The sequence below is a fragment of the Oculina patagonica genome, chromosome 13, assembly GCF_052425735.1.
Source record: "Oculina patagonica isolate OP01 chromosome 13, crgOcupat, whole genome shotgun sequence".
Classification (NCBI taxonomy): Eukaryota; Metazoa; Cnidaria; class Anthozoa; order Scleractinia; family Oculinidae; genus Oculina; species Oculina patagonica.
This window is the reverse complement of record NC_135770.1, coordinates 157,842-177,902: the sequence shown is the minus strand read 5'-3', so window position 1 is coordinate 177,902 and position 20,061 is coordinate 157,842. Positions and strand designations below refer to the sequence as shown.

At 37.8% G+C, this 20,061-nt stretch overlaps 2 protein-coding genes across 3 annotated transcripts in view; both read right to left on the bottom strand.

Moving 5' to 3' along the window:
* The window catches only part of LOC144634374 (uncharacterized), a 48,055-nt gene extending 29,673 nt beyond the window's left edge, over positions 1-18,382 (bottom strand). The window contains exons 1-4 of one of the 2 annotated variants that reach the window (XM_078493324.1): positions 18,144-18,382; positions 17,055-17,126; positions 16,058-16,218; positions 14,905-14,958 (exon numbers count right to left, since the gene is read on the bottom strand). In XM_078493324.1, coding sequence (XP_078349450.1) covers positions 14,905-14,958; positions 16,058-16,218; positions 17,055-17,126; positions 18,144-18,319 — 463 coding nt within the window. In that variant the 5' untranslated portion in view covers positions 18,320-18,382. Of the gene's footprint in view, positions 1-90; positions 252-1,060; positions 1,133-2,159; positions 2,382-14,904; positions 14,959-16,057; positions 16,219-17,054; positions 17,127-18,143 lie in introns of those variants that run through there. The other variant, XM_078493323.1, reaches the window with a different exon arrangement.
* The window catches only part of LOC144634372 (uncharacterized), a 164,047-nt gene continuing 148,758 nt past the window's right edge, over positions 4,773-20,061 (bottom strand). The window contains exons 22-23 of the mRNA XM_078493318.1: positions 5,549-5,823; positions 4,773-4,987 (exon numbers count right to left, since the gene is read on the bottom strand). Of these exons, the coding sequence (XP_078349444.1) occupies positions 5,588-5,823 (236 nt within the window). The 3' untranslated portion in view covers positions 4,773-4,987; positions 5,549-5,587. The remainder of the gene's footprint in view (positions 4,988-5,548; positions 5,824-20,061) is intronic.

Sequence of the window (20,061 nt, the reverse complement as noted above, 5' to 3'; positions counted from 1 at the left end):
CTGTACACCTTTAATTATCACGAAAGAGATTCCGAAACATCTTCAAAGATCGCTTAAGATCCTTTAGGCTTTTTTACCAGTGTAACTTACCACACAGGTTTAATAAAGACTTGAGATGTTTGTTGTGAATCTTTGATGGTGTGGCACACTGAATACTGTCTCCATCTTGAATGACAGCTGGTGAATTGTGTAGTTTCAATCTGAGCGATTCAAGATTACAGTCACAGTGGAATGGATTGCCTTTTAGATATCTGAAACAAGGTGAATATTCGATTGGATTGGATAATATTTATTTAAAGACACGATCATATCGTCAACTATCAAATGACAACAATAATGCTTACTAACAATAAAAATCTAATTAAAAGCTATACAGAAAGGAAACATTTAATAAAAAGCTGCTTTCCACGAATGCCGTGCCCTAGAGTCTTACGTTGAAAGGAAGACTTACGGAATTCGCAGAGATATCGAAAGAATTATATCAATAAGAGATAACATTCGCAGGGAATATGAGTTGGAGTTGGGAGATATTCATTTTCACTAACATGAAGGTGCAATTAATAACCGCAACAGTAACTTAGAAATTAAAAAAAATTATAAGAATTACCTAACCATTTTTTAGACAACGCAGTCTGGATTAATAATTCATTCATCAATAAAGTCACTGTCTGACTCTACTCGCGCAAAATTATTTGTATAACGCTAATATTTTTTAAGTAAATATTTCTATTTCTCGATATGTGGCTTTTAGTTTCTGTCACTTTTTATTGATACCTCTTTATTTTACCTATGCATGCAAATTTGAATCGCTTTCATTTTAATCTTGAATATTAATCAAAGAGGTGGAAGCGGTGTTTTTTTATTACCTTTAGTTTTGTTCTTATAAGCTTTTCGAAGAAACTGCTTGATAAAATTTGGATGAAATACAGCAAAAGAAATACAGTTTTTTGTTTAAAAAAACTGTCAAGTTACGAACGTGATCCAGGCATCTACCACACTGAAGCACTATACATTAATCTTAAGCTGTAGTTTTCCAAGCTTATTTAAATGTAAAACTTACACTTGTTGTAACTTTTCAAGGTGTTTCCAATCCTCCTGAGTGATATGTGTAATAAAGTTGTCTGTAAAATCACTGAAGAAATAGCACAAGGAAGAACAGACAGGGTAAAAGATGAAACATCAAAATATAAGAAGAAACTATAGGTTCTAACTCAATTTTAAGAAAGAAAAAGTCTACAATGTACAATAGCAACTATTTCATACGAAAAAGTCTAATTTTGACGTTTTATCAATGAAAAATGCTTACAATCTATGCATACGCATGTGACAAGAAAAATATTCAAGGAATAATTTTCCAGGAGACTATTTCACAAATCTGCTACGAGATTGAAAAATAATCTGTAGTCCATATAAAAGACCGCTGCAGTCGTCAAGACGGCTTTTTATGAACGGATGGACGAGAGTCGGACTACGAATATTGTAGAGGCAGTAAACAACAAGCAAAGAGCAATAGTTTCGGATCAGAAAAACAAACAACTGCACTTTTCGGAAACTTCTCCTTAAATAAAACGCAAAAACACTGCATGATAACGTAAATCCCTCTTTTTCAAGAGTATCATTTTTTAATAAAGCGTTAAGACCTGGGAACAAATAAAGTCGTTGACAATGACATAGGAGCTTGTCAGGAGCTTGTCACAAAGTCATTATAGTGCCAGCTCGTGCTCTCCAAACTAACTATGAGTTCCATTTTCAAATCGATCTTTCGTCATGCTTTAATCTTTATGCAGAATAATGAAAACATATTCACTGAGGTTTTATTTACTAAGGTTTCTTGTTTGCAGAGTTTTCAAAATGGCGTGGGGAAAAAACTTGGTAGTGATAGAATGACATTCCCGGATAATCCGGGAATCTTTTTCATATTGATAAACGTCTCGTGCAAGGAGACAACAACTTTGCTGGCAAAATTAACAAAAAATAAAGCCTTAGATCACTGAGCAAGCTTTTTAGTTATTGAACAAATTCATATAGATTTTAAACAGACGCACAGTACCTATCGATACCAAAGCGGATAAGAACTGTATAAGAGGAAAATATCTCTCAGGTAAAATTGTATTAATTATCACATGGGGTAGTTAAAAGTACCGAAATGTTCAACTTACGCCATCAGTATTCCCTTCGGTATCTTGGGTATCTTGCTTAATCCAACCCCCTTGCACTGTAGCTTTTTTCCAAACTCAAGTACCCTGCATTTGGGGGAGGCGCTCTTCTCTCCGCTTGCAGAAGCGATCAACACCCCAAGCAACACCAAAATGTACACGAACCGACGACCGCCCATTTCGTATTTCCTTTCACATATTTGTGTTGTTTTTAAAAGTTCGATCTTTCTGTGACGTAATATAAATTAACTTACCACCGGCTAATTGAGTTAATATGTGCGTCATATAAGCAGCTTACAGGGATCGAAATGTAAACTGAATTGAAGGGAAATTAAAGTAAGTGATCAGCAATTGAGAACTGATCGAGGACTGTTTCTTTTTCATTTTTAAGCAGAATTCAAAGTAAAACCTTTGATAAATATTTACGCAAAATCACAAGCGCGCGCAATGGTCGTGACGAAAGGCTTGATTATCTCTCGAATTAGCAAAAAAATATCCTCTAGCGATGGCAACTTGTATTTTTTATTCCAACTACAACATTCTTGTTTTTTTGGGAGGGAGGGGGGGTGGGGGGTTGGTTTGTCCATCTCAAAAAATTACTTGTGGAACTCTTGTGCGCGCTCCTTGTAATTCTAATTATGCGTCACAGCGACGTCAACAAAGACAGCGCGCGCAAAAACAATTCATGAAGCCGATAACGCTAGGCTGTAAACAATTTTTGTGTTCGACGGTAGGAAAACACATCCTAATCTTGTGGTGGCGTGTGGTCTCGTGGCTATCCAGTGAAAGTCGTTTTATGTGTCGTTCTATGTATCTTGGTATGTGGCAGGTTGGCTAATTAATGACGTCGCAGTCTCTTTGCGAGAGACCCTGGGAACGAGGTTGATTCGTTCTGACGATCTTCTTCGGTTTGCGTTTGCGAGTTTGCCCTGTAAATTGTGCTGAAAAATAAACGTTTCGGCAGTCCTCCTTTTAACAGTTGTAAAAAGATTGCTGTGCTGCCTCGTGCACTGTTGGATTGAGATTGTTTCTCTGATAGTTTCAAGTGATGTTGGATGCGCGCTTTATGTTGTACACGCGGTCGTTTTAAATTTGTATGACGATATAAACAGTCGTGTAACTCGGATTACGTTTGCTAGCCTTATCTTGGGTACCTATCTTGGGTCGAACGCATTCGTCTCCCCTAATATCTGATTATAACTAGTTTTTATTTTTATTTTGAATTACAGTTAGTTATAAGTTGCGATAGCTGCACAGTATGCATACTTTGTAGAATTAAAACCAGTCGTCTGTTATTGGAGTTTCCGTTGAGAAGATGGCGCCTGGCCCACGCGCCCAAAATCGAGTCATAAAGAACGAGTAAGTACAAGTCTTTTGATTTCCTAGCCTGCGTAGCGTGCGAGCAAGCGGCGAACCCGCGACAACGAGCGACGCAGCCGCAAGTGGCTTGGGGAGAAGGAAATTGAAATCCTCTCGAGCCTTCGCCGCTTGCTTGTAAACCCAAACCCTAAACCCCAACAAAACCGCCAGCTACGCAGGCTATTGATTTCCAAGTTCTCTTCTGTCTCGTCTCCAGTTTTCTTGTGGCCGTTTTCTTCTTCCGCACTTATGATCATGTACGAGTGGACTAGTCACGGAGACTAACCCTCGCGCAAGGTGTCCCGCGACAAGTCCCTGGAAGAGCTTAACGAGGATTGTTCCCTACGTGTGTGCCGATCTAAAGCCCTTCAGCAGAGCAGGAACTTTGCTTGAACCTCATCTTACGAGGGACCAACGGTCGAAACATCAACTTTCCACTGTTAGTTGATTTTACTCCGACACACGATCGAATCGAAGAGCTAACACTCAAAAGATAGTCATTTACCGTAAACTGCCGAGAACATCTTTCCCCCAAAAAGTCCCGCAAATCGTTATCTAAGTCCTTTCCTAACGCCCCGCAAGCCCCTCTTGTTTTATGTTTCATTTTATATTCATAAAACTACCCAAAGCAGGATCTTGCAAAGGGAGACATACACTTATCACTTCAATACTTATGTATACGTCTTAAAACTTTTAGAAGTAGCATCCCATCCTAATGTTAACTCAACTTTTTTTCTGAAACAAAATTTTTTCAGAATTTTTCCCTCTCCCAATAATAATCCCCCCTGAAAATGGGCCCACCTTAGGGGCCTTTGAACAAACATAAGCCCAGGACTCAGTATCGGTATTCTACTGAAGCTGTTAATCTTAACGTATTTGTTTCTGACAACAAAAATGCAGCTGCGGTTGTTCCACTTTATCAACAACAACACAATAACAAGTCCACCTTGTATTTTATTAAGTGAATTTGGGAGAAGAAGTTTACAAGTAAATTCCATTGCGACAGAATAAGAACTTTTTACAGAAACTACTGCAATAACCTTCCTGATTATTTAAACAAATAAAAGTGTCGCAAAGATCCAAATGATAAAAAATATGAAGAAATGTTTTACTGCTTATATATTTATGTTTTCCATTGTTGGTTTAAAAAAGGATATAACAGAAGGAAAGAGATACAAAACGTCTCAAGAACCTTTAGTTAACGCACAATTTTCGACTTAATAGTTTTTACAGGAAGTAAATTATATCAAAGATGTATTCGAATTTTACACAGTAGTGTTTTCACACGATTTACATGCTCAGTTCAGATTGTGTTTGCAGAGTTAGAAAGAAAATTAATTTTAAGGCGAACCTTATAAAAACTGTTTTTTTTTTTTAATCTTGGCTGGTAGCAGCCTCTACATTTCCATCAGCAGATTTATGTTCTGCCACTGGAATGATGTCGGTGTCTTCTGTTTCATCTCCAACCTTATCTACAAGAGTATGAATTAAAAATATGTAAATAATTCAGTGTCAGTAGTTTGTCGATTGTGATCTGCGGGAGATATCGGACTTCATAAAATACTTCAGAAAACCGATATTTTCAACATCCCGAAATGAAAAAAAAAATGGTTTGTACAGGTACGCTGATAACTGGGTCTGCAGAAAAATTGAATGTTTTTCAATGTTCTCCGTTTTTACTTTTCATAGTTTACGAAGTGGTTATTTACTAAGAAAGCTATTTTAATCAACTTAATCCAATCCCTCTACGCTGTTTTCTCGCTCCCTGATGTAGGGTGTTTATCTTAAGGTCAAGGGAAGTGCAAATTTTTAACAAAAAGTTTGTACCTTTATATAAATGGTAGGAAAATTCAAGTTTTTGTATTACTTCCAGAGTACAAATTTGTAGTCTTTAATTGTACTCCTGATATTTTTAATACAGTATTATCGTTAAGCGGTCCCTTGCAAAACTTTTGAATATAATTTTTCAAACTATACAAATATAAGAAACAAATCATTAATTTTATGTGCCACCTTCAAAACTTTTCACCTACCTTCACGTGCAAGTTTCTTCATCTTTATTTTCCTCACCATTACAGTAATGAACGCGGACAGGCAAAGTAAGGACAAAACAACAGAAACGCACAAAACAATGGTTCCAGCCGCTGGACCACCTCTTGGAATGATTTTTTTTTCTTTATTAAGCACGATTTCCCATCACTTTTAAGCTTGTATCCTTTTGGACAGACACATTTAAAACTGCCAGGTGAATTGCGGCAGTAACTTTGTTTGAAGCAGTTGTGTCTCCTGACCTTGCACTCGTCGATATCTGAAATTCAACAGAGAGTCGGTTTCACAGTTAAGAACTCCTCACCTTCCCTCCCTCGCCCAACAACAAACAACAAAACAGCTTCTTTTTGACCAAAAGAAAAGATTATTTCTACATACCAAGAGACGAGAATAAACAATTAAGCTACGAAACCGGAGTAATAGCTGCCTTGATACGCGCAATATAAATATTAAATATTATTATTATATGCTACGCTCCCCCAGGGGGGAGGGGGTGGCATATACGGAGAGGCTCCGTCTAAGTTCTAACCCTACTTTTTTTATATACGATTTTTACAGAAAAGGAAACCCTTTTCGTATACCTTTTATTGAAAAGACGAAGCCCTTTTATAACCTGCACGAAATGTAGTACTTAAAAAATAAAGAATAATAATAAATAAATAAAGAAGTTTCAGCCATAATTTGCTTTTTTTCGAAATATTTAATGGTCTTTTTAAATATGTTAATGACAGATTTCCCTACTCTTTCATATACCTAATTTTGTGAAATCCCTACCCTTTTATATACCTGAAGCCTGAAAAAGGAACCTCCCCATATAGACCATTATAGGGAGTACCCCCTGAAAAAGGAACCTCCCCATATAGAACATTATAGGGAGTACCCCCTGAAAAAGGAACCTCCCCATATAGACCATTATAGGGAGTACCCCCTGAAAAAGGAACCTCCCCATATAGACCATTATAGGGAGTACCCCCTGAAAAAGGAACCTCCCCATATAGACCATTATAGGGAGTACCCCCTGAAAAAGGAACCTCCCCATATAGACCATTATAGGGAGTACCCCCTGAAAAAGGAACCTCCCCATATAGACCATTATAGGGAGTACCCCCTGAAAAAGGAACCTCCCCATATAGAACATTATAGGGAGTACCCCCTGAAAAAGGAACCTCCACATAAAGGCCATTATAGGGTGAACCCCCGGGTATGCCACCAGGTTCAAACTTGATATAAAGAGTGCTAAAAAAAATCAGAGGCTTCTCCACCTGGGTGCATGGTTGCATAGCCTGCGTAGCAGCCGCCGTTAGTTTCTAGCGCGCGTATTTCTTTTTTAATTACCTTATATCTCTATTTTCCCCAAAAAAAATACCGCAGTGGAAATCCACCAATGGGAGAAACGCGAAGGCGTGAGAGGGCCACGCAAGGAAAAATCGATTTTTCCTCGCGCAGCCTTCTCGCGATCGCGCACTCTGTTAAACGCGCTAAAAACTACACAGACGCCTGCTACGAAAACTAGGTTACATTAGTTTAACACCGGCTCACAGTATTTTCATTTTTGGATTAGCAACCCATAAGTAATTTATTATAAATCAATTATAAATTGTTACAACCAACCTACGCATTTCTGGTAGATACCACGAAGATACCCATCACCGCAATCACACTTATAGGACCCCAGAGAGTTGAAGCATTTCATATCTCCCTCACAGAGCGTTTTGTTATATGCATATTCATCAATATCCGAAAATGAACGATTAATTAAATTAATATTCATTAGCGTAATTGTTGTACCTTCAAGTATTCGTTATTGTCACTTGTCTAAGACATGTAGAAAAGGAATAAGAGATTTTTCAGCTTTTAAATGAGCAAAACTGAGTGATTTTATAGACTGTGGTAAAATTTGTGCAGGTCATTCAAATGATAAAGAAAGTTCAAACCGTCTCATTAGATCATGCTCTCGTGTGATTATAGAATGTCAAACTATATGAGATCTCATTTGAATTCCAGGAAGATTCACATCCGTACCTTTACCCATCAGGCTTACTCTTGCCAAGTACATCTCTAGAACAAACCCTAACCTTAATATAGTTATTGCCCTAGCCATATCTCTAACTCTAATCGTAATCACAATCCCAAGATTAACAAAACCCCAAGCCTTCTACTGCCCAAATACCCTAACCCTCAAGCTGGATTTCCACAGACGCGTAATTTGTGTACGTGTGTTTACGTGCTCGAAAAAAGTTAGAGACAATGTATGAACGACTTGCAGACACGTTTACGCAAGTCGTTGATACATTATCTTTAAAGTTTTTCACGCAGATCAATTATTTGCCTCAGCTTTCGCCCTCGGCAAATAACCGATGAGCTGCTCGCCACTAACAAATCACGATGTTTTGCTCAACCTCTTCCAATAATTGTTACCATATTTACTCGATTAAGCGTCCTGCACGCTTATTAAATTTTTGGACCTTGAGGGTGGGCGCTTATTCGAGGCTGGGCGCTTATTATATTTACAATTTTTAGCAAGTAGTACGTTTATTTTTTGAAAGAAAACAATGTATAATAGCTAAAAGTGAAGATGTACGAAAGCTGAATTTTAAATGTTCATTGAAAGTTTCATTAAAAAAAAATTAAAAAATACTCGGTCTTCGTGATAGTCTCTTAGTAGCACTTAATCAATTTTAATCTCAACTTCAACAAAAATCAAAATTCCTCTTGTGCCCTCATTATAGGGGGGTGGGGGTGGGCGCTTATTCGAGGCTGGGCGCTTATAAACTTTTCCTACCTACAGGGTGGGCGCTTATTCGAGGTTGGGCGCTTAATCGAATAAGAACGGTAATTGTTTTCAAAGCATTGGCTAAACCCTACCAATAACCCCATAATTTATAACTTTACCCTAACCGTTGATGGTTAATATACGATAACTAACCCTCAGCCTTAAATTCGTGGGGATAGTCTGTTTTGAAACAGCGTAAAAATGCCCGTGTATACATGGGAATACGTTACTAACAAAGCCTTCTCTTTCCTAGTGTGAAAGATTAACTAGTAAAACCCTCACCGTTGCAGACATTTCCATCCTTTCTGTAGTGGTCTTCACATTCACATCTGTAACTGCCTTGAGAGTTCTTACACTTCATGTTCTTATCATCACCACACGGCTTATCCACACACTCATCAGTGTCAGAACAATTACGAGCTTCGCTATTGTATTCATATCCTGTCTTCTCACAAATGCACTCAAAAGAGCCTATAGTGTTTTTGCAGGTAGCATGTTTATCGCCGCAAACGTCAGGATCTTGTTTGCATTCATCGATATCTAAAGAAAACAAAAAGAATCATGGCAATTAACCCAGTGGGAAGTATATTGGAAATATTTTTTAGCACTGATAGAACAATGGCGTTTTTATACTAGAGACGCGTTACCCGTCTGGACGAGCTTCGGCAAAAGTTTTGTTGCTCGTCTGGTTATGCGTTTCCAATATAAAGACGGGCATAAGACGAGTTACCCGTCTAGACGAGCTACTTTTCGAAACGCGCCTTAAAAGACGGATAACGAAAGGAAGCTCGTCTAGTCGCGTAACGCGTCTTGTGCCCGTCTTTATACTAAAGACGCATAACCAGACGAGCAATAAAATTTTTGCCGAAGCTCGTCTAGACGGGTAACGCGTCTCTAGTATAAAAACGGCCAATATTGGCAAACACCTTGTAGCACAGTATCTCTGTCCTCACCCCTCCCCCCCCCCCCACCTCCCCAAACCATGCAACACCCAGAATACCAAGCCAAGGATATGAATGCTATTGTTATACACGATGTTTGAAATACAACTTTCAAATTGAGACGGCAACCAATCACTTAAAAACTTACTCAGATTAGACAAAATTGCACATTTGTCCACTTCCTTTTCAACACCTTTTTCTAGCTCTGAAAAGCTCAAGTCACTTTAACTCGCTCATTTCCACATTTTTTTGGAGATGTTTATCATCTCTAACAGAACACAGTAATAAGATAAATATCAAGCCCTCTGCAGACATGGCAGACCCATGAGGCTACATTACCGCGCTTTCTGTGCACATTCCGGGACTTTTATGCTATATATGAGTTACAGCCACATTTTGTTGTGCATTTTCGGGAAAAATAGTAAAACAATTGTAAAACACTAACCAACACATTTATCTTGAGTCTTGATGAAACCTGTTCGACACGGGCAGTGGAAGTCTCCAACTAGGTTTTGACATTGTGAGGTTGTTTCATCACAGTTGTGAGTACCAGTGTTGCATTCATCGATATCTTCACATATACCACTTTTGTTGGAATAACCTTCCTCACAGCTGCATTCATATGAACCATTTGTGTTTTTGCAAATAACACGACGGCCAGAACAGATGTCTGGTGTTGTTTTGCATTCATCGATATCTTGACATCCATCACTTGTGTTGTAATAACCTTCCTTGCAGTTGCATTCGTATGAACCATTTGTATTTGTACAAATAGCATAACGAGGACAAATGTCTGGTGTTTCTTTGCATTCATTGATATCTGTTCAAGAAAAAAATATATATTAATGATAACTGAAGATGATTGTTCAATAGTCACGAGCTTGTGGCAAAGAAAATATCTGAGTCCCCGAGATGACTCGGACCGATCACCTCCCACTGAGGTACGGGGGGGGGGGGGGGCAGTTTTCGACACTTCATCTTTATTAATTATTCATCGAGCTAAAAATTTACCATCGAGCATTATTATTCCACATATAAAGCTTCCAATATTGCCGATCCTAGCAGTATGCAGGACGCGTGTCACATATAAACCCAGTAAATGGCCCAGCTCACAAAGAGACTCTCCTTATCTCAGTAGGAAGGAACTCGGTTTTTTGCTGTGACTCACATGACATACGAACATTTCATCTTTATCATTTGTTCACCGAGCTTAAAATTTACCATCTTTCATTATTCATTAAATATTTCATTAACTTATTTATTTATTTATTTATTTAATTTCTGCTATTAACTAGTATTTGTACTTTTTAATTACTGTAAAACAATAGGCAGTTTGTAAAGAGCCATCCCAAACAAGTATTTGCCCTTAGGTTGCCAGGTGCCACCCTTTCCATATAATTACACTGTAATTAGATGTATAGTAAACAGCAAAAGCAAAATACCCTTCAATCGACTCAAATTTGCCATTTCGAGCCAAAAGAACGACACTACACAAAATGTAGGAAACTTAACATTTATTCAGCACAAATTTGATAATGTTTTGCACCATTATACGCAATTCTACGAAACATTTGGTAAATTCCATACATTCTCTATAAAAATGTAAATGTGCACAATCGATACACAAACAGTTTGTCTGGGCGCCCTGTGGTTTCCTGGAGGTCTTCTCGCCCAATCTACTTTAATTAGTTTGTAATAGTTCATTTCAAAAGTGGCTAATAAATGATGATGATGATGATAAAATGATGATGATGATGACAACAACTCAATTAAAACATGGCTAATTCCCATGGCTTTCCCTTTGCAGTTTTCTATAAGAAAGAGATAAATACCTCGAACGTCGGTATTAATTCATATACATCCCGAGGGCCGTAATTGGACTTATTTTATGATAATATTCATGAGGTATCATTATTTAAAGCCAGGTTCCAGCAGGACAACAGCTGTCTAATTAGCTGTACCTCGGCTCCGACCGTAAACAACAGTCTTTCTTTTGTTTTATTGTTGCCTTTGTGCGGCTTTCTCAGAATGGCCTTATCGTGCGCGTTTTACGGCTTCGTGACTCATTGTGACTTTTCAAGCTTATTTGAATAACACAAGACTGTTTTGGTGTCTTGATGATTTGTTTTGCTGTGTGATGTTAATTCGCACGGAGCGGGTCAGTGTGTTTTCAAGAATGTTACGCACGTCGTTGTATTCAAACAAGATAATCAAGCAGAAGGAATCCTTAACTGAGGCAATATGCAGCGACAAATTCAACTGAGCTTAGCAAATCGCTTATGTCGATTCTGTTTTTTTCCTTGAATTTTGTGTTTTTCCAAAATGAATTAAGAAACAGAAGAAGGCTTTTTAAATCTTGAAAGACTGAATGTTTTAGTAAAAGTAACCTAAGTCAAGAAATGTTTGGGTTGCCTATATATGGCTTAATTTGCTTTGTATTAGGTTGCTTTAAATACTTAATTGTTGGAAATGTCAGTAGAGTTTATTGCGTTCGACGGTAGGAGAACGCATCGTAATCTTGCGGTGGCCTGTGGTTGTCCTGTGAACGAAGCGAAAGTGGTTCTATGTGTCGTAGTATGTATGTCGGTATGTGGCAAGTTGGCCTCGATCTCATGTGATTAGTCATTAGAAAGCAATTAATTGCGTCACAGCAACGTCAACAAAGACAGCGTGGGCAAAAACAATTCATGAAGCCGATAACGCTAGGCTGTAAACAATTTTAGTGTTCGACGGTAGGAGAAAAAATCCTGATCTTGTGGTGGCGTGTGGTGTGGTCCCGTGGCTGTCCAGTGAAAGTCGTTTTATGTTTTGTTCTATGTATCTTGGTATATGGGAGGTTGGCTAATTAATGACGTCGCAGTTTCTTTGCGAGAGACCCTGGGAACGAGGTTGATTCGTTCTAACGATCTTCTTCGGTTTGCGTTTGCGAGTTTGCCCTGTAAGTTGCGCTGAAAAATAAACATTTCGGCAGTCCTCCTTTTAAGGTCATTGCCCCGAAATAAAACTGAACATAGATTTTTAACCAAACTTCGCCTACTGGTTTATTACTTCAAGGGAACTTAAATTTTGAAATAAAAAAGGGGGGTCACCAGATTCGTTTAGGAGCAGGACGACCATGTATATTCCATATAATTCCTTTATAATTCCTCTGCGAGTACTGGCAAAGTACACTTTTTTAGCGATAATTTATTTTTCAAACACATGAATTGATCTGTTTTCATTTTACAGAAAGAATTTGATCGCTACACCCAAAATATGAGAAAAAATTGATAGGTCACCAGGCTCGTTTAGGAGAAAATGACAATTTACTTCTCTCGCGGACTAAGCCGCATAGAAAAAAGCCGCCATTTTGTTGATGTGCTCGCGCGCGCGCGCTAATTACGCGTAAAATTCTGCGCAGTAAGGATGCGCAATGCAAAACAGGGCAATGACCTTAACAGTAGTAAAAAGATTGCTGTGCTGCCTCTTCAACTGTTGGATTAGTTGTTGTTTCTCTGATAGTTTCAATTACAAGTGATGTACGATGCGCACTTTACTGATGTTGCACGCGCGGTCGTTTAAAATTTGCATGGCGATATAAACAGCCGTGTAACGTTTTGCTAGCCTTATCTTCGGTACCTATCTTGGGTCGAACGCACTCCCCTAATCTCTGATTATTACTAGTTATTAATTATTTGATTTATTTTATTTATTACTAATAAAAGAAATATTTCATAAGTTGTACTTAATAACTGACTTATCCATTTTCACTTTTAATATAGTAATGTAAAGGCATTGAGTTTTTTAAATGCGCCCATAAAAACACTATCATCTTCATCTTCATCATCATCATCATCATCATCATCATCATCATTATCATCATTATCATCATTATCATCATCATCATCAGGTAATAAAAATAAACAAGCAGAATGAAAATCAACAAACTTGTTATACCATTTCTTTTTTTACGACAACGATGGAGTCATTGCTGGAACTTTTTGCCTAAAGATTTTGCAGTTCAATTTAATGTACAGTATGGGTCCCAGTTCTCGGCCACTTTTGACGTAAACTTGTATTTCTTACCTCAGAGGAACCGCAGGAACTCGAAATGTCGCCCAGAGCTAACTACATTATTCAGCTTTTTGTTGTAAAGCTATCGACCGGTCAATAATTAATTTGCCTGAGCAATAATAAAAATAAAAGCTTCGTTTGTGGGCCCAGTTCTCGGCCACCCGGACCCAGTTTTCGGCCACCAAAAAGCTTGTGCGTAATATTCTGTATAAAAAGGCTCAATTAATTTCTACAGTCATAAAATCACTCTGTAAACTTATTTATGTTATGTCGATCCCAAATTATTTTATGAGACTTTGTTTTACTTTGGAAAAGACGGTTTTTAACGCGCCTAGCTGCTTTCCTATGTGCAGGGTCTGGCAAACCCGCAGAACTACGTTTTGTGACCAATGCATTTAGATGGTTTATTTTGCAGTGAAAAGGTCTTGAAAGAGTTAGGTGTTGTAGAAACAATAGAAAAGACAAAAGTCATCTCAAAACTTAGATATTTAATTGAACTTTATTTTTAAAACATTTCTTTCTTTCATTATTGCTGCAGCAGATGAAATTATATTAAAACAAAAGCACTAAACTGTGATAGCGAGCAGGGTGGCCGAGAACTGGCAAATACGCAAAAGTCGCAAGAAAAATTTCGAAGTAAATTAAGACCAAAATATACAGCGGCTCAACAAAAAGTTAACTTAAGCAGAAAGCTGAATTATTCTTAGTTTTATATGCCAAAATTTAGCTCGTTTGGTAGGGGCTCACGGACAAAATACAAATTTAACTACATCCATGAATTTTAAGGAGCCGCAAACAAACAAGTTTTCGAAAAAAACAAATTCACCTACCTTCGCATAAACTCGACGTGTAATATTTCTATAGCGAGTTGAAAGATCAAACGCAAGATATTAAGATCACAAGAATCAGTCTATCGTTTGAAGAAAAAAACTTTTTCTTTTAATTCAACTGTGGCGTGAAAACGCGTTGAACACAAAGTGGCCGAGAACTGGACCCGGCCGAGAACTGGGCCCCATACTGTAGAGGTTAACAACAAATTTTTTTTGGTTTATAATGCCGTTAAAAATAACTCCTTTTATAACAAAACTAAAAAAGAATTATCAGTGCAAAATATATAAAAGACCAACCTTTGCATATTTGTTGGTTAAAACCTTCAATTACAAATCCAGGATGACAGTCACAGTAAATCCCAGACCCATAAGTCCGACATTTTTTTTTTCCTTCGCAGGATATATCCTTGCATTTGTCAATATCTATGAAGAATCAAAACAATTATAAATACAAAAATATACCGACATTCAGTATTGCATTTAAATTTGACTAATGCTCAATCTACTCTGATTCTGTGTTTATTAAGAAAAGAAATAATGCAGGCACACAAAACAGTTATGCAGGTAAAGTAAGTAATTAGTCAAAAAATCTACTAGTACTATGTGTGAAAAGCAAACCTAGCCAGTGTACTGCAATTTTCACAACGTAACGTATGGATTTTTTCTTTACATTTTGTAACATATTTTTTTGCAAGCAAGGCACATGACAAAGTGAGGAACGCTTCTAAACATAGCATACATACATTCTTGTGCATTTCTTTTCTGGATACCAGGGATTGGTTGGCTGTGCATATGTTCTATAACACATGAAATAAAACGTATTTTAATCACATCATGTCTTAACTTTTAAATTTAAACCTGAAAATTGAATACGTGGTTAGTCACTTTTAACCAAAAACTACCGATAAACAACATACAATAAGGGACCATTCATTAGTTACGCCAGAGCTGTGGGCTGGCAAGATCCATCGTAAAGCAAAACAGAAGATTCTGACCCTCTTTCAAGGAAAAAGAGAAAGGTCATGACCACTCTACATGTAATGTGAAAAATAAAAAGCCCCCATCCCCCCACCCCACATGCCAAAAAACACAAACAAATTTAACAACTATTCACTGAAGTGGAGGTGGCTAGTGGTGGATACTGACCAGCAACACTGAGGTGAATAAAACAAAAAACAAAAAAAGGATGATTTTCAACCCATTTATTCGTCATTTGAGCGAGCCAGTTTTAACCTAGCGCGCGCGTCCCAAGCAAGTGACGCAATACTCCTCGCTTCTGATTGGTTTGTTCTGAGAATGCGCATGCAAGTTATCCTGGACTCTCTTTGCGCGCCAGGGTTCAGCCCCAAAAGGCGCGCGAAAGGGAGAGTTCAGGGATTGGACTAGTGAGAATAGCGAAGAAAAAATTTACAATAGTGCGGAGTATTCATATTCACTGTGCTGTGGGGAACAATGCAATGGAAAATCTTGGACCAGCTAAACCGTTACCTCGCCAAACTTGATGTGGACAAAATATTGAGACATCATTTTCGTGATACATTGACTATTTTCTGTATTAGCTTCAAACTGTAATGTATGAACTATTACGTTTAAGAGACTCTCGACATTTGCCACTATCAGAGAGCAACAATGAAAGCAACAATGAAAGCAATGAAAACAGATAGGATCAAATCTTCAAGGTTTTTAGCTGTAAAATCAGTTATAGCAATGATCTTTGTAAAATCCATATACATCACTATATTAAAGATCTGTAAAGATCTTCCAAAAATTTTTTTCTGGATCCATTAAAATTCGTTATCTCAATGACTGTACACTTTTAATTACCACGACAAAGATTCCGAAACATCTTCAAAGATCGCTTAAGATTCTGTAGGCTTTTTTACCAGGGTAACTCACCACACAGGTTTGATAAAGACTTGAGAGCTTTGTTGTGAATCTTTGATGGTTTGGCACACTGTATACTGTCTCCATCTTGAATGACAGCTGGTGAATTGTGTAGTTTCAATCTCAGCGACTCAAGATTACAGTCACAGTGGAATGGGTTGCCTTTTAGATACCTGCAAAAAGGTGAATATTCGATTGGATTGGATAATATTAATTTAAAGACACGATCAAATCATCAACTATCAAATTACAACAATAATGCTTACTAACAATAAAAATCTTATTAAAAGCTATGCAGAAAGGAAACATTTAATAAAAAGCTGCTTTCCACGACTGCCGTGCCCTAGAGTGTCTAGAGTCTTACGTTGAAAGGAAGACTTACGGAATTCGCAGAGATATCGAAAGAATTATATCAATAAGAGATAACATTCGCAGAGATATCAAGAGAATATGAATTCTCTTGGAGTTTGGAGATATTCATTTTCACTAATATGAAGAAGCAATTAATAACCGCAACATTAACTTAGAAATTAAAAAAAATTATAATAATTACCTAACCATTTTTTAGACAACGCAGTCTGGATTAATAATCCATTCATCAATAAAGTCACTGTCTGACTCTACTCGCGCAAAATTATTTGTATAACGCTAATATTTTTTAAAGTAAATATTTCTATTTCTCGATATGTGGCTTTTAGTTTCTGTCACTTTTTATTGATACCTCTTTATTTTACCTATACATGCAAATTTGAATCGCTTTCTTTTTAATCTTGAATATTAATCAAAGAGGTGGAAGCGGTGTTTTTTATTACCTTTAGTTTTGTCCTTATAAGCTTTTCGAAGAAACTGCTTGATAAAATTTGGATGAAATACAAAAAAAAGAAATACAGTTTTTTGTTAAAAAAAAACCTGTCAAGTTACGAACGTGATCCAGGCATCTACCACACTGAAGCACTATACATCAATCTTAAGCTGTAGTTTTCCTAGCTTATTTAAATGTAAAACTTACACTTGTTGTAACTTTTCAAGGTGTTTCCAATCCTTCTGAGTGATATGTGTAATAAAGTTGTCTGTAAAATCACTGAAGAAATAGCACAAGGAAGAACAGACAGGGTAAAAGATGAAACATCAAAATATAAGAAGAAACTATAGGTTCTAACTCAATTTTAAGAAAGAAAAAGTCTACAATGTACAATAGCAACTATTTCATACGAAAAAGTCTAATTTTGACGTTTCATCAATGAAAAATGCTTACAATCTATGCATACGCATGTGACAAGAAAAATATTCAAGGAATAATTTGCCAGGAGACTATTTCACAAATCTGCTACGAGATTGAAAAATAATCTGAAGTCCATATAAAAGACCGCTGCAGTCGTCAAGACGGCTTTTTATGAACGGATGGACGAGAGTCGGACTACGAATATTGTAGAGGCAGTAAACAACAAGCAAAGAGCAATAGGTTCGGATCAGAAAAACAAACAAACGCACTTTTCGGAAACTTCTCCTTAAATAAAACGCAAAAACACTGCATGATAACGCAAACCCCTGTTTTTCAAGAGTATCATTTTTTAATAAAGCGTTAAGACCTGGGAACAAATAAAGTCGTTGACAATGACATAGGAGCTTGTCAGGAGCTTGTCACAAAGTCATTATAGTGCCAGCTCGTGCTCTCCAAACTAACTATGAGTTCCATTTTCAAATCGATCTTTCGTTATGCTTTTATCTTTATGCAGAATAATGAAAACATATTCACTGAGGTTTTATTTACTAAGGTTTCTTGTTTGCAGAGTTTTTAAAATGGCGTGGGGAAAAAACTTGGTAGTGATAGAATGACATTCCCGGATAATCCGGGAATCCTTTGCATATTGACAAATGTCTCGTGCAAGGAGACAACAACTTCGCCGGGAAAATTAACGAAAAATAAAGCCGTAGGTCACTGAGCAAGCTTTTTAGTTATTAAACAAATTCATATAGATTTTAAACAGACGCACAGTACCTATCGATACCGAAGTGGATAGGAGGAATATATCTCTCAGGTAAAATTGTATTAATTATCACATGGGGAAGTTAAAAGGACTGAAATGTTCTGACTTACGCTATCAGTATTCCCTTCGGTATCTTGGGTATCCTGCTCAATCCAACCCCCCTGCACTGTAGCTTTTTTCCAAACTCAAGTACCCTGCATCCGGGGGAGGCGCTCTTCTCTCCGCTTGCAGAAGCGATCAACACCCCAAGCAACACCAAAATGTACACGAACCGACGACCGCCCATTTCGTATTTCCTTTCACATATTTGTGTTATTTTTAAAAGTTCGATCTTTGCTGTGACGTAATATAAATTAACTTACCACCGGCTAATTGAGTTCAAATGTACGTCATATAAGCAGCTTACAGGGATCGAAATGTAAACTGAATTGAAGGGAAATTAAAGTAAGTGATCAGCAATTGAGAACTGATCGAGGACTGTTTCTTTTTCATTTTTAAGCAGAATTTCAAAGTAAAACCTTTGATAAATATTTACGCGAAATCACAAGCGCGCGCAATGGTCGTGACGAAAGAAGTAATTATCTCCCGAATTAGCAAAAAATATCCTCTAGTGATGGCAACTTGTATTTTTGATTCCAACTACAACATTCCTGTTTCTATTTTTTTTTTTTTTTTTTTGGGGGGAGGGGGGGTTGGTTTGTCCATCTCAAAGAATTACTTGTGGAACTCTTGTGCGCGCTCACATGCTCCTTATAATTCTAATTATGCGTCACAGCGACGTCAAAAAGACAGCGCGCGCAAAAACAATTCATGAAGCCGATAACGCTAGGCTGTAAACAATTTTTGTGTTCGACGGTAGGAAAACAAATCCTAATCTTGTGGTGGCGTGTGGTCTCGTGGCTGTCCAGTGAAAATCGTTTTATGTGTCGTTCTGTGTATCTTGGTATGTGGCAGGTTGGCTAATTAATGACGTCGCAGTTTCTTTGCGAGAGACCCTGGGAACGAGGTTGATTCGACGATCTTCTTCGGTTTGCGTTTGCGAGTTTGCCCTGTAAATTGTGCTGAAAAATAAACGTTTCGGCAGTCCTCCTTTTAACAGTAGTAAAAAGATTCCTGTGCTGCCTCCTGCACTGTTGGAAGGAGATTGTTTCTCTGATAGTTTCAAGTGATGTTGGATGCGCGCTTTATGTTGCACACGCGGTCGTTTTAAATTTGTATGACGATATAAACAGTCGTGTAACTCGGATTACGTTTGCTAGCCTTATCTTGGGTACCTATCTTGGGTCAAACGCACTCCCCTAATCTCTGATTATTACTAGTTTTTATTTTTATTTTGAATTACAGTTAGTTATAAGTTGCGATAGCTGCACAGTATGCATACTTTGTAGAATTAAAACCAGTCGTCTGTTATTGGAGTTTCCGTTGAGAAGATGGCGCCTGGCCCACGCGCCCATAATTGAGTCATTAAGAACGACTAAGTACAAGTCTTTTGATTTCCAGCCTGCGTAGCGTGCGAGCAAGCGGCGAACCCGCGACAACGAGCGACGAAGCCGCAAGTGGCTTGGGGAGGAGGAAATTGAAATCCTCTCGAGCCTTCGCCGCTTGCTTGTAAACCCAAACCTCAAACCCCAACAAAACCGCCAGCAACGCAGGCTATTGATTTCCTCTTCTGTCTCGTCTCCAGTTTTCTTGTGGCCGTTTTCTTCTTGCACTTATGATCATGCAAAAAAAAAAGAGTTTGTACGAGTGGACTAGTCACGGAGATTATCCCTCACGCAAGGTGTCCCGCGACAAGTCCCTGGAAAAGCTTAACGAGGATTGTTCCCTGCGTGTGTGCCGATCTAAAGCCCTTCGGCAGAGTAAGGACTTTGCTCGAACCTGATATTACGAGGGACCAACTGTCGAAACATCAACTTTCCACACACGATCGAATCGGAGAGCTAACACTCAAAAGATAGTCATTTACCGTAAAATGCCGAGAACATCTTTCCCCCAAAAAAAGTCCCCCAAATCGTTATATAAGTCCTT